General features: G+C 46.3%; 4 protein-coding genes across 7 annotated transcripts in view; 2 read left to right on the forward strand and 2 right to left on the reverse strand.

Moving 5' to 3' along the window:
- Nucleotides 1-326: 326 nt before the first annotated feature.
- On the reverse strand, nt 327-6,510 carry LOC108157502 (5'-3' exoribonuclease 1). 2 transcript variants are annotated; one of them, XM_033394203.1, is made up of 13 exons: nt 6,320-6,510; nt 5,155-6,249; nt 4,766-5,080; nt 4,242-4,706; nt 3,915-4,183; nt 3,523-3,842; nt 2,573-3,466; nt 1,509-2,425; nt 1,314-1,448; nt 945-1,172; nt 787-888; nt 639-728; nt 327-562 (listed from the first exon to the last, which is right to left on the reverse strand). In XM_033394203.1, exons 1-13 carry the CDS (start codon nt 6,392-6,394, stop codon nt 494-496), a joined length of 4,974 nt encoding a protein of 1,657 aa, XP_033250094.1. In that variant the 5' UTR covers nt 6,395-6,510; the 3' UTR covers nt 327-493. The 2 variants fall into 2 exon arrangements, with proteins under 2 accessions (XP_033250094.1, XP_033250065.1); XM_033394174.1 differs by having other exon boundaries at nt 945-1,448.
- Nucleotides 6,511-6,950: 440 nt separating this feature from the next.
- LOC108164864 (NADH dehydrogenase [ubiquinone] iron-sulfur protein 4, mitochondrial) lies at nt 6,951-7,775 on the forward strand. The gene is made up of 3 exons (XM_017300803.2): nt 6,951-7,090; nt 7,157-7,474; nt 7,535-7,775. Exons 1-3 carry the CDS (start codon nt 7,044-7,046, stop codon nt 7,713-7,715), a joined length of 546 nt encoding a protein of 181 aa, XP_017156292.1. The 5' UTR covers nt 6,951-7,043; the 3' UTR covers nt 7,716-7,775.
- Nucleotides 7,776-8,236: 461 nt separating this feature from the next.
- Nucleotides 8,237-8,822, reverse strand: LOC108165122 (protein kish). Its single transcript, XM_017301189.1, has 3 exons — nt 8,715-8,822; nt 8,547-8,656; nt 8,237-8,487 (listed from the first exon to the last, which is right to left on the reverse strand). The coding sequence occupies exons 1-3, from the start codon at nt 8,715-8,717 to the stop codon at nt 8,382-8,384; spliced, it is 219 nt and encodes a 72-aa protein (XP_017156678.1). The 5' UTR covers nt 8,718-8,822; the 3' UTR covers nt 8,237-8,381.
- A 970-nt stretch (nt 8,823-9,792) lies between these two features.
- Nucleotides 9,793-12,243, forward strand: part of LOC108156629 — a 28,972-nt gene continuing 26,521 nt past the window's right edge. The window contains exons 1-2 of one of the 3 annotated variants that reach the window (XM_017288212.2): nt 9,793-9,958; nt 10,403-10,589. The gene's annotated coding sequence lies outside the window, so the exon portion shown is untranslated. Of the gene's footprint in view, nt 10,590-12,243 lie in introns of all 3 variants that reach the window. The other 2 variants (XM_033390941.1, XM_017288223.2) reach the window with 2 other exon arrangements.

A 12,243-nucleotide genomic window follows, 5' to 3' on the forward strand; every position in this document is an offset into this window, starting at 1 on the left:
AGGCTCTGAAAATAAATAAATTTTCATTTTCTCTTTATTTTTGATGGTTTTTTTCATGTTTAGCGGATTTTTCAGGTATGCCCACAACAGGGTACAACATTTTTGTTTCTAAAAAAGTAGAGCCGCGGCCTTTGCCGCGGTTCACAACGTAATAAAAGTGAAAGACCAATAAGTCTTTCACATTTCTTTGCTTGCTTCTGTGCGTTATAAACTTCCGATCAAGTTTTTAATACCTTCTTCAAGGGTCCCCAAAATACATCGAAGAAAAGGCGATGCATGAAACCTCTAATGGACAGACGAAGATAAATCAACTTAACTGAGGGGAGTTTTGTTTTAAAGAAGAATGTAGGCTTTTTCAGTTTATTTATGGGTGATGTAAGATGATAACAAAATGTATCAGTGGCTATATACACGTTTTAATATTTATGATAGTTTATTTGTGTGAGATGCCTGTCACTTCTAAGTCTTCTTTATGTTCGGATCAATGTTGAGCTCAATGGATAATGTAATCCAAGTCGAATTTTGCACCAATGCGAGGCACTCGCTGTTTCCTCGCCTTTAACTGCACAAAAAGAAGAGAGAGAGATACACAGAGCGAGGTTGAGTGAGCGAAACAGCCTTCAAGGGGTTCCACTTACCTGGGCTGCAGTGGATCCTGCACCTGGATCGGCATCAGCTTCGACCGTCGAAGCTACGGCGGTACTACGTTCAGCTTGTGATGTCGATGGCTGGAGCAAAGGGAATCACATTATTGAGATTTCGTCCATGGATTGCTCTGACTCTTACCTGAATATTCAGTGTTTGCATCAGTCCGACAGTCGCTTCGTTTGGTATTTCTTCCCGATGACTAGGGCGGGAGTTCATTTCTCCAGCAGCTGTTGACGACGGCTATGAAAGAATATGATACATTAAATTACCGAAGAGATTTTTTTCGATTAACTCACCGTCTCCGTCTCTATTTGCCCAATTGGTTGAGATCGCTGCGATACCTTGGGACGATATGCCTGTATGGGCACAAAGTCCTGTATGGACGAGTAACGAGGTCTGCTACTGGCTATATCCTGCAGTTGGTGGGGATGTTGGGGATGCTGGGTATGCTGGGGATATTGTGTCTGATACTGTTGGTGCTCCAGTGTTGTCCGAGTGTTGTTGTTGTTGTAGACTTCATGCTCCTGCAAGTTGTTATAGAATGATTGGTTTCCGTTTTTATAGGGCATTTGATAAGTGTGGGGGGGTGGCATCTGCTGCAAATGCCGCTGTTGTGTCTGTGGTGGATTAGGCCGCTGCCGTGGGAGGCACTGATGATAATCTACCTCCTGTGGCTGCAAAGACCTGAACCACTGTCGGGCCTGAATGTGGATGGCCTGTTGCGCTTGTTGTGCTTGTTGTGCTTCTTGTGCTTTCTCTTGAGCCTCCTTCTGCCAAAAGAGCGGAGGCTGCGGCAGTTTCTAGGTCAAAATAAGGAGGTTGAAATTGGAAAATAATTCATCCACACACAACTGACTCACAGGCATTTGTCCAGGCATGGGTCGCTGAACTATTTGCGACTGAGATTTTGGCGGCTGCTGCTGCTGCTGCAAGGATGTAAGAGTTACTTGACCAAGTGGCTGCTGCTCTTTATTCATGCCCAGCAGCGACTTGAGAGCCAGAGTCTGTTTATCCGACACCACGAGCGCTGGCGATATTGTGGTTGGTTTTGGGGCTGCGCCAACATTGCCTCCCTGGTGTCGACCAGAACTCTGGGGCCAACTTTCCTTTGCGTCCTCCAGGTGTGAGTTAGTTGGCAATGCAGAATGGTGATGCTGATGCTGCGACACTGCTTGAGCTGTGATGGGCTGGTTAGATCTACCCGGGAGGTCGGAACGCGGCTTGACAAAATCTTCGGATATCTTCGTTTTCATCGTGATTTCATTCCAGGTCGACCCTGCTGCCGTAACGTACCGGCTGTTGGTTTCCTGCTGCTGCTGTAGCTGCTGCTTTTGTGGCTGCTGCTGCTGCTGTAGCTTCTGCTGCTGCTGTAGCTGCTGCTGCTGCTGTAGCTGCTGCTGCTGCTGTAGCTGCTGCTGCTGCTGTAGCTGCTGCTGCTGCTGTAGCTGCTGCTGCTTATGCTGCTGTTGCTGCTGTAGCTGCTGCTTTTGTGGCTGCTGCTGTAGCTGCTGCTTTTGTGGCTGCTGCTGCTGCTTTTGTGGCTGCTGCTGCTGCTGTTGCTGTTGCTGCTTTTGTTGCTGCTGCTGTTTTTGTTGCTGCTGCTTCTGCTGCTGCTGCTGTTGCTGCTGTTGCTGCTGCTGCTGCTGCGGCTGCTGCTGTTGCTGCCGATTCTGCTTCTCTCGCTTCTCCATGCGCGGGGCATTCGATTGGTTGGGTTGATAATAGCTCTGGTGCGTTTTCTCAAGCTGCAGGCCTGTCTGTTGGTTCTGTCCATTTTCTAAGCGAGAGAATTTTGGGGATTAGCAGACATCGATATCCGTGGATAAGAAGTGAAACGGGTGGGAGAAGGTGCTATGGCTATGGCTATCGAAATTTAAATCGAAATTTTGGGTAAAAGGAGAGGGAGCTACGCCGAACTACTCACCATTCAAACAAATCACAACGAGAGCATTTTCTGGTATCTTGTAAACACGCTCCTCCGCTATGCCGTGGATGTCGTTGCAGTTGGGAACGACCTTGTCGAAGAGCACCTCGCAGAAGGTGTCCACGGCATGAACGCACTCTAGTCGCACAGGATTGGGGTCGGTGACGGGGTGTACGCCGATGACGGTGCCCTTGATGCCAACCGGCACCATGTAGATGGTGCGGACGATGACGACGCGATCGAACAGGCGCACTGGGCGACGCGACTTATACACTTCGGGCAGTGTGACATTTGGCTTGATGAGGAGGTGTGGCTTCACCTGGAGCTTTACATCCTTCACCGGCATCGATCGCAGCTCCTCGACGGCGCCCATCAGCAGTTCCACGGTCTCCTTGCAAACTGTCTTGGAGCCACAGGAGATGCGATCCACCTTCATGTGCGGTTGCTGACGGACCCAGTTAGCCAGATCCTCGATATGGTGTTGGCCCACGGCGTCCGGGTAAATGTCCTCTTCAAAGAAGTACTCGCTCCTGTCGTTGCTGACGGCGAAGTAGCTGACCACCTCGGGGAAGCGCTCGCAGTACCTTTGCATGAGCTCGAGGGCTAGGCTGGAGTAGAACCACTGGTTGTTCAGGCGACAACAGTAGCCGGCCCGCTCCTCGTTCTGGCGGGGAAACTTCAGCTGCAGCCCGATGTTGTGTTTGGCCACGTTCTCCATCTTTTCGCGCCGCGGTCCGAGCACTACCCAGAAGGTGCCGGTTAGACGGCCCAGGGCTCTTCCATTGATGTTCAGCTGCCGGCAGACGTCGAAGGTGCTCATATAGTCCTTGTCGCGTTCCTCCTGCTCTAGACGCGCCTCCTCCAGGTTCGGCTCGGGATGAACCCGAATACAGACTAAAAAACACTCAGTTATTGCTAGAATTACTAGTTATTATTGCTAGAAGGCTTACCCTGGATGCGTCCGCAGCTATAGACGAGCAGTGGGTCCAGCACAGTGCCCTCGCTGCCGTAATAAGGACTGCCGATGAAAAATACCAAGCTGCCGGCGGGAAAGAGTTGCTCTATTTTGGAGAACTGCTGGCGCATGTTCTTCTTCACAGACAGCTCGCCTACCACGCCCTGAGCCGGGTATTCCGTAATACTGCTGCTCCAGGCATCCTTCATGTGCACGGTGCCCTTGGCGCCGAAATCGACGGCGCTTCCCGCGTAGGTACGCGCGTACACGAGAACCTCGTAGTTTTCGAACTGGATCCCCATGCGCGTACTGAAGCTGTGTAGAATAAAACGAATTACATGGGCATTAGAACCTGACAGCACCTGACAGGAAAGGGGAGCACTCAACTGTTCTTGCAACGCCTTGCACTCCGCATCGAAGCGTCGCGACTCGTTCGAGGACCTCCCATCCTTGTCGATGCACTGATCACGCGTGGCGATCTTCACAACCTTGGCCATTATAAGATGGGGCCATCCAATGTGCACCACCTGCTCCAAGTAGCGTGCAGCCACTGCCTCCAAGGAATCCTCTGTCCCTTGCCTTCGTGGCATCAGCACCATATTCTGGTTGCGGCTGACTTGCTCGAAGACTTTCACCCGACCGTGGCGCAGCTCAAACTAACGAAGTCAGAGTGGTGGATTGATTGTCACACAGAATAATACACTTTGAACTTACATTGAAGGCCAGATGCTTCATAGTGGGAAAGCCAGGGAAGAAGACGTGGCGCGCTGCATTCGGCATTTCAACGCAAACGCTGTGGGGGAGATTCAGGGCAATCTCTCCGGCCCAACGGGCCACTTCTGTGCAGTTCACGTGCTTCAGAGCCTTCAGCGGGGGCAGGGCTGGCATCGAGCCCACATCCTGGGGACTGTAGTCGTACTGGTACATCGGTCCGTGCCTGTTTCGGGCTCTCTCTGCGGTCGACAGATGGGCCTCGCACGGCCGCATTACGCTGAGCAGTAGGCGCTCGTCTATGAAGGGTATGAGAACGACGGCCTCCCAGTCGTGCTTCTTGCCATTGAGATCGCTCTTAAAGTCCGTGGGGTAAAATTCCGCCAAGGGGCTGGTCGGTTTCAGCATGAGGTCGTGGTAGGCAGTTGGAAGGAGCTTGAAACTGGCTGCCGGCAGAACACCAAGCAACTGAAATGAAAGTAGCATATGAGAATGTTGGACTACGACTGGAGGGGGGCAAGGTAAACCTGTTCGAAGGGAAGAAATGGCGTCCCTAGCTGGAACTTGATCTGGGCAGTCGCGATATTGTTGAGGTCACTGATGAAGGGGGCATAGTGGAAGGGGTAGTACCAGTCCCACGACTGCACGCCGCGGTAATAATAGTCCAGGATCCACTGGAGCGCAGTCACATAGTGGTGGCCCAACTCTTCGATCAGCTGATTCGGTGGCCGCGAGCTGAGATTGAACTTGTTGCGGTAATAGTTACGCTTGTAGTTCTGGAAGTCTTTTAACACGCAAGCCTCTTCGTCGCTCAGATCCTCATCGCTGTCGTCATTGTAGAGCTACAAGAGAGTCGGAAAAAACAATGAATAATGGGAAAACTCTTGATAGGGGATTCAGGGAAGGACGGTCCAACCTGTGTGCTGTCATTGATCAGGGCTTTCAGGTCGGAATCGTAGTCTTTGGAGGAGGATATCTCTCCAACGTCTATGTCGAAGGCCTCTGTATTGCCATTCGCGTACTTTAGATCGTCGGCGTGCTCCTTGTACTGCTCCAGCTCTACCTCGCTGAGAGCCGTCATGAAGATCTGCAGTCGCTGCAGGTTCAGCTTGCCGTGCTCGTTGATGTTGCCACCAAGGGAATGGTAAATGCGTATGTACGTCTTGTACAACAGCGGCAGGGCATTGGAGGAGATGTGCAGGCAGGGCAGATGAGGAATGAAGTCGTTGCCGACCATGAAGCCCATAAGGACCCAGTCGTCGATTAGCTGGGCCACATCTAGCTTATGTTGAGCGGTGTTCAGCTCGTGGAACTCCAGCTCGAGATATTCCCGAAGCAGGCCGAGATGCAAGAGGAAGAAGCGCGTCTCCTCTACGGAAGCCCGCTTAACATTTCGTCCAAACTTGACCTCCTCGCGTAGAACCACAAAGTGCAGCTCGTGCGTGCACAATCCCAGAATGATGAGATCCGCGTCCAGGCCGTATAAGCAGTGCCTGGTGTTGGGGTCAAAGTTGGGCTGGGCCTTCATATAGCGTATGTAGTCCATAATCTTGTGTTCACCCTCGCCGGGCGTCTCCTGTCCGCTGAGGATCACAGAGCACTTCTGCCAGAGTGGGTCTGTGGAGATCTTTGTCTTGAGGAAACAGCGGAGTCCCTGTTGCAGCCGCTCCATGAAATCAGTGCCTGGCGTGATGCAGTTACTATCGAAGCGCTCGTGCTCCCGACGTTCTCCTTTTTGCAGCGCCTTGGCCTCCAGCATTTCAGCCTCGCGGGCAGAGCGGAAGCGGCGGCTTCTTTGCTGATTCATTTTGGCCCGCGGGGCAACACCATCCACAGCCAGGAAAAAAAGTTTCTGCGGCTTAATCAGGTAGAACAGCTTGTCCACATAGTTGAATATATCCTGAAATATCTGCTGCTCCTCCAAGTGAAAGTGTATGTTGTTGTCATCCGGATGGGAGCAGTTGTGGACGATGCCATTCATGTCCAGGTATAGGTTGTCGAACTCAGGGATCTGTTAGCATGAAAAGGAAAGGAAACAGCTGATGACGTGGTTGGGGAGACAGCGTTGACCCATAACTTACGCTATGCTCGCGCGCCAATTCGCTCAGGCACGGATACCTTTCGCTGATATAGCGGAAAAACTTCGGAACACCCATGTCAACTCAAATAAAATTTATTTTTACTAGGAAAATCACAATCAGATTAGAATTATAATTCTATGCGATGTCGATGTCCTTGGTCACTGTCAATTTTGCAAGGAGTCAGTGATGGTCAGTGTGACCGTAGACTTATCGATAAAACATACCGTCCGACCCTCCGAAATATACCAAAATACACCGTCTCATTTTAAAAATATACCGTAAATATACTGACGAATTCAAGTTCTATATTCCTCGATTTTTATATTCCGTGGAATATTACTAGCTCTGCCCACATAATTTTATTATTATGTTAAATACTTGACTTTGATTTTTTTTGCCTCAATTTTGGTTCCTCAACAACAATATATCGTCCCGTATGATAAAAAACCGAACGTAGCCCACTTAAGCCCCCTCTATAAGTTTAACTAATTGAGGTAAATGGCGGAAAATATTAGCGATTGTAAAGTCTTTTTGTAGATTCATGCCATCTTTCCTCTGAACTTAAAAAAAAACCACCATATCTTTCACATGAAAAAAAAAAAACGATTAATTGGAACTGTTTTAGTTCGTTCACTGCAGTGAAAGTTCGTTCGTTCATGAGCGACCACACTAAACAAAACCGATTGATTTCTGTTCCAAATTTTACGTAATTCTACCTGCGAAAATGTCGCTTGTACGCCAAGTAATGTGCAGGACTACATCCTTTCAGCTGTAAGTGTCAATCCTTGCACATCTTAGAAATGCTAACCATCCATTCGTGTTTTGGTTGTTCTGTAGATTAAACGTCAATAAAATCACAACTTCCCGCTGCGCTTCTACCAAAGATACTGCTCCATTGGATCTAAAAACGGCCTTGGCCCGTCCTGAGGAGTTGGAACAGCGCAACAAATTGAGTGGAAAGATCACCGTGCCCACTGCCGTAAATCTTGGTCCCATTTCCGGAGTGCCCGGGGAGCAGCTGAAGGACCGTCGTGTGCGCATTCACATACCACCTAAGAATGCAATGCAAAGCGGCACAGACAACATTAACACTTGGCAGATTGAGTTCGACAATCGGGAGCGATGGGAAAACCCTCTAATGGGCTGGGCCTCTTCGTAAGTATCGCGATTAGAGTGTTAATGGCCTAGTACACATTTGTCTTGCTTTTTCCACAGTGGCGACCCGCTCTCCAATTTAAATGTGCAGTTCGGAACCAAAGACGAAGCCATCACCTACTGTGAACGCAACGGCTGGCGTTGGTATATCGATGGCGAAGAGAAGCCCAAGAAGGAGCGCGTCAAGAACTACGGGATCAACTTTTCCTGGAACAAGCGCACACGTGTCTCCACCAAGTAGATTGGGCAGTTTAATCACTCGATGAACTATCACTGTTGAAATACATGAACAAAAAAATCACGCCTTCAGATTCTTAATGTCCTTCTTGAGCTTCTCCATTGAATGATTTGCACAATTAAGCTTGAAGGGCTAAAGGATGTACGCGTAGGGAAGAGACATTGGGCGCGTTCACCAGCACAACTGGTTGAGTGATGGATTTCGGAATGTGGAGCGTACTATTATTACCGGCACTGTCGTACGCAATCCATCAGTGTGCGCTGAGCAAGTTGCGCTGGTTTCACCAGTACACGAAACCTAATTCAGGGCTGAGCTTCCTAGTTGAACATTCAAAATCCGTGCTGCGATGAATAATGTAGCCGTCGGTGATCCAAAAGCAGCTAGCTCTGGAGCCTGACTCCTCTGCGACTTTGCTGGTTTACCCCTCCCACGCCCTAATGCAGGCGCTCATTCATTCTTCTGCCGCCCACAACACACGCTCCTTTTAAGCGAAACTGCTAGTCATCAGTCACAATCACCGTTAGTTTACAGTAAATTCCAGTGGTAAACAATGCATGTTTGTGCATGCATATATTTACAATCCGTACATTTCAGTTATACATATACGAAAAACATTTGACTGTTGCGTTTAGGCCATGAATATGTCAGTGACATTACTAAAACTTATGGTTAGCTCCAGAAGAGAACAGTGAACGCCATCAACAGGCAAGCGGCACCGACCCAGGGCGACTTTCGCTCACCTATGCGCGCCAGCTTCCAAAATGTGCCAAGCAGGCTGAAATGAAGAGATATAATTGGTAATTGAACGGAAAGAGGTGGCTTGATGGGTCCTACCCAGTCTTTTTCCGGTCGATGATGCTGGGGAACATAGACCGCAAATAAGCACAGGTGCAGATCAGGAGCAGGATGACGGACAGCAAGCTTTGGAAATTAAACAGGGCACTCTGGGGAAGACAAAGATTTTAGGATTACTGTTTTTCGTAGGACTATGGGAATCCAAACCATTGCACAAATTTATGGGCTATCTATGGTTAACAACAGAATAGGAAACTAGTGACGTGCCATATACATATGCTTGTGAACTAGTTCGTGATCCATACAAAACAACTGGGTCGATAAAAGGAGCAGAATGGTTTATTGGACTTTTAATCTAACAAGTTGGTCTAGTGATATACTAGTGAAAATTGTTTTAGAAATCCCAGATAGCATAATATTTATTCGGATCGCCCACAGAAGTTGTTCCCACCTATTTTGAATGGTGACGATGGATCTGGTAACCTTCCAGGTTTCCTCCTATTTGAATGTGCCGCCTGTTCCTCTGTTTCTCTATTAGTTCATACAAAGAAAATGTATCATCATGAGCAAGCCCAGGAGCGAAATTTCATGTGTTGTGGTGTTACTAATAAGTATTAATTTATATATAAAATAACTGCTTAAGGATTTTCGATACCCCATCATTATAAATTTGAGGAAAATCTCAAGAGATGTTTGCTGGGCACACTTATGCACATTGATTCATGCAGGCATGCATACGTACTTAAAAATTACTTTCTTATTGACACTAGTCACCTTGAATACTTGAATAGTACACCTAATTGTTTTGTGTTCATTTCACACCCTTAATGGGTTAATTTCATGCGAAAATACGAAAAACATCGATGTTTCATGTACCATCTTTGCTATTCCAGTATGTATCGGTTGCCTTTCCAGTATTAATCGGCTACCTAATTTGCTAATTTGAGGTCTCGTCAACGCCTACTGCAAAATTGTCCAAGCTTTTTATCGTTTCCATACGATGGAAAATGCTGCTGATCTGAGTGTTAGGCTTTAGTCGGTACTTAATTTTTCTGATCTGAATACAGCGCTAAAAAATCCCACTTTTTTTTATGAACTTCCCAAATTTATTGACAAATATTTTTTAATTGAAGGTTCTCGAAAATACCCCCATAATAATTATTATGAATAGCCTCTCTTTTACTGATACTCGCCCCAGTGTGTGCAGGCTTTACAGCAAAAAAAAAAGGCTTCAAAAATACCATAGATGTGTCTCAAAAAGACTGGAAAAGTTGGCCATCGATGTATTGTAGCATTTGGAGTTCAGTAGGGACGGGGCTATCGATAAAATTAACTCTCCAGTTATTCTTCGCACGTCTTTCTTCTAAAGTTTTAGTTTATTAATACTAGGAATAATTTCGTCGTTGCATTGCATTCTATAACCGTGAAAAACGTTCGATTTGTGTCGAGAGGTAAAAGTGGCAGAAAAATTTCGTCTAATAACACATTTTTTACGTACTGTTGTCTGTGCAATGTTGTGTGCCATGTACTGCATACAGCTCTGAGTTTGATTTGTAATTGATAGTGCGAGAGAGAGAGAGAGAGAGAGGACAATTGGATGGATGCCTGCTGAGGAATTGGAGTGGAAAATCCAAAAAATCGCCTTCATCTTTTTTAAAGTCAGAAGAGGCTTCACTTCCACCAAAAACTCGCTTTTGCATCACCCAGCCAATTGTGTGCCTGTAGGGGCGGTTGTATCAAATCAGTGTCTACTTTAATTAAAAGTACAGAGCATATATACATACTTTTTTAAAATATTCGAATACGATTTCTCGTTTCGTACACTTGTGTGTATGTATTCGCACATATGTATAATATCCAGACATATACAAATGTATCTATTATTTGTTGTGTAGTGTATGTGTGTGTAACCAAAGCGCGCTGCGTTTTTTATGAGAGTTCTTAGCCGCTCGTCTTTTTGTGTACATATGTGTCTGTGAACAAAACGCAGCCCAACCATAAAAGAAAAAAACCAGAAAAGCACCTAACAGTTACACCACTGTCATGCTGATGCTGCCTCGCAATTGTTGCACTTGTTAAGGGGTAAGTACAAGAAAAGTTCCAATAATACGTGTTCATAAGAAATAAAAATGCACATATACATACAATGTACATACGTATTTATATAAGTCCCCCTTGCACATTTGTGTGTTTACCGTCGGTCTACCCAAAATGAAATTGTTCAAGGTGGTACATTCCCGCAACGTGCTCTCTTTTCTGGGCTTATTTTGCTCAGTACAGCAGCAAATACAACAGCAAGCTTCGTTGCGATTGGATGTGTGTGCGTGATGATTTGGATGTGTGTTTAATTTAAGAGTATGAAGACCACCTTGTATAGTTTCGTCGTGGGTCCGTCTCCCGACGTCAAAAGAGTATTGAGTAATGCTCTTAACAGCACACCAACAGAGAACGGAATAAATATGTACATACATACACACACACGATGCGCCGCAGCAGAGAGAACACTTTGGTCAGCGTCGGGAAAACTCAATATGAAGTGCAAAAGTGAATGTTGTGAGAATAAAAATTGAATTGAAAATTATAGAACGGGGTTCTACACATGTATGTACATATGTATTTGCCGAGCTGTTGTTGATATTCTCGGAGCCAGCCCACTGCTGATGCTATCGCTCGCTATCTCCATCTTGCTCGGCAACGACGTTGGGAGAGACGTTTTTCCAACAGACACGACATTTACCAAAAACATGTTGGAAGACCATCGATTATTAGCAGCGGCGTGGAATACCAATCAAACCACAAAATCGACAAAAAAATAAAATAAGGAAAAATAAAACAAAACGCCATTGGAAGGATTGTTCGTTCGGTTGAAACAAAAGAAATACGAAGGATAAGGTGAGCTGCATTTTACGTTCTTCAACGTTGCCTCTGACACGCGCATCCCCACACACATGCAAAAACTGCAACACACAAATAGCCCCAGAGAGGGGACACTCGAACCCAAGGAAAAGAGCTGGGCAGGCTCTCTTTATTTTTGTTTTCAGTGTGTTCTTTACTCTGCTTTCTACCATCGTGCGTGATTTAGGGAGTGCGGGGTTGATTTGTTTCTTTCGTTGCGGGTCGACGAAAAATAAATTTGCCTTTATCGGGTTGTGTATGTAATATTTTAAATTTTATTAGTTGCAAAAACTTGTTATAAGGTGTGCTATTGAGGGGGCGAAAATTTACGCAATGTTTTGACATTTCACATTTTGCCTAGTTCGTAGTCGCTCTCGTTAGCTCACGTACACAGTCTACAGGCTGTCACACTTACACATATACACACATACACTTGAACACCGCCATCACAGTATTCGGCCATTGCTTTAGTAAGTTATAGCAGTGTTGCATTTGGCGCACAGTGTTGTGTGCTGCTGGAGTGGAGCTTTTCTTCTGACAGTAGTGTATTTAAAAAAAAATGCATGTTTAAAGCGTAAAAGAGGAATAGTATAAATATGTATGTATGTAGATTCTTAATTAGCATGAAGTCGATGTAGCGATGTCCGTAGTTGCTAACAAATGTACTTTACTTGTGTGTATTTATGAAGACGACATTATATTGATGTATGATGTATGTAACAGCCAGAAGGCAGCGTTTGTCGCAAAGTTCTCAGGCACTAAGCAATCAAACAATCAACAATTTAGTAGATGCGAAAAATCGAAAACGGAGAATGTAGACTTCAGAATATCGACCAGATCG

The sequence above is a fragment of the Drosophila miranda genome, chromosome XL, assembly GCF_003369915.1.
Source record: "Drosophila miranda strain MSH22 chromosome XL, D.miranda_PacBio2.1, whole genome shotgun sequence".
In the NCBI taxonomy this organism is placed as follows: domain Eukaryota; kingdom Metazoa; phylum Arthropoda; class Insecta; order Diptera; family Drosophilidae; genus Drosophila; species Drosophila miranda.

Coding starts and splice junctions, on each gene's coding strand:
- LOC108157502 (XM_033394174.1), bottom strand. CDS start 6,394: ATGGGTGTTCCGAAGTTTTTCCGCTATATCAGCGAAAGGTATCCGTGC. Junction 5,081..5,154: donor TGATCAATGACAGCACACAG/GTTGGACCGTCC, acceptor ACTCTCTTGTAG/CTCTACAATGACGACAGCGA. Junction 2,426..2,572: donor CGTTGTGATTTGTTTGAATG/GTGAGTAGTTCG, acceptor TCTCTCGCTTAG/AAAATGGACAGAACCAACAG.
- LOC108164864 (XM_017300803.2), top strand. CDS start 7,044: ATGTCGCTTGTACGCCAAGTAATGTGCAGGACTACATCCTTTCAGCT. Junction 7,091..7,156: donor AGGACTACATCCTTTCAGCT/GTAAGTGTCAAT, acceptor GTTGTTCTGTAG/ATTAAACGTCAATAAAATCA. Junction 7,475..7,534: donor CTAATGGGCTGGGCCTCTTC/GTAAGTATCGCG, acceptor CTTTTTCCACAG/TGGCGACCCGCTCTCCAATT.
- LOC108165122 (XM_017301189.1), bottom strand. Junction 8,488..8,546: donor ATCGACCGGAAAAAGACTGG/GTAGGACCCATC, acceptor TCTTCATTTCAG/CCTGCTTGGCACATTTTGGA.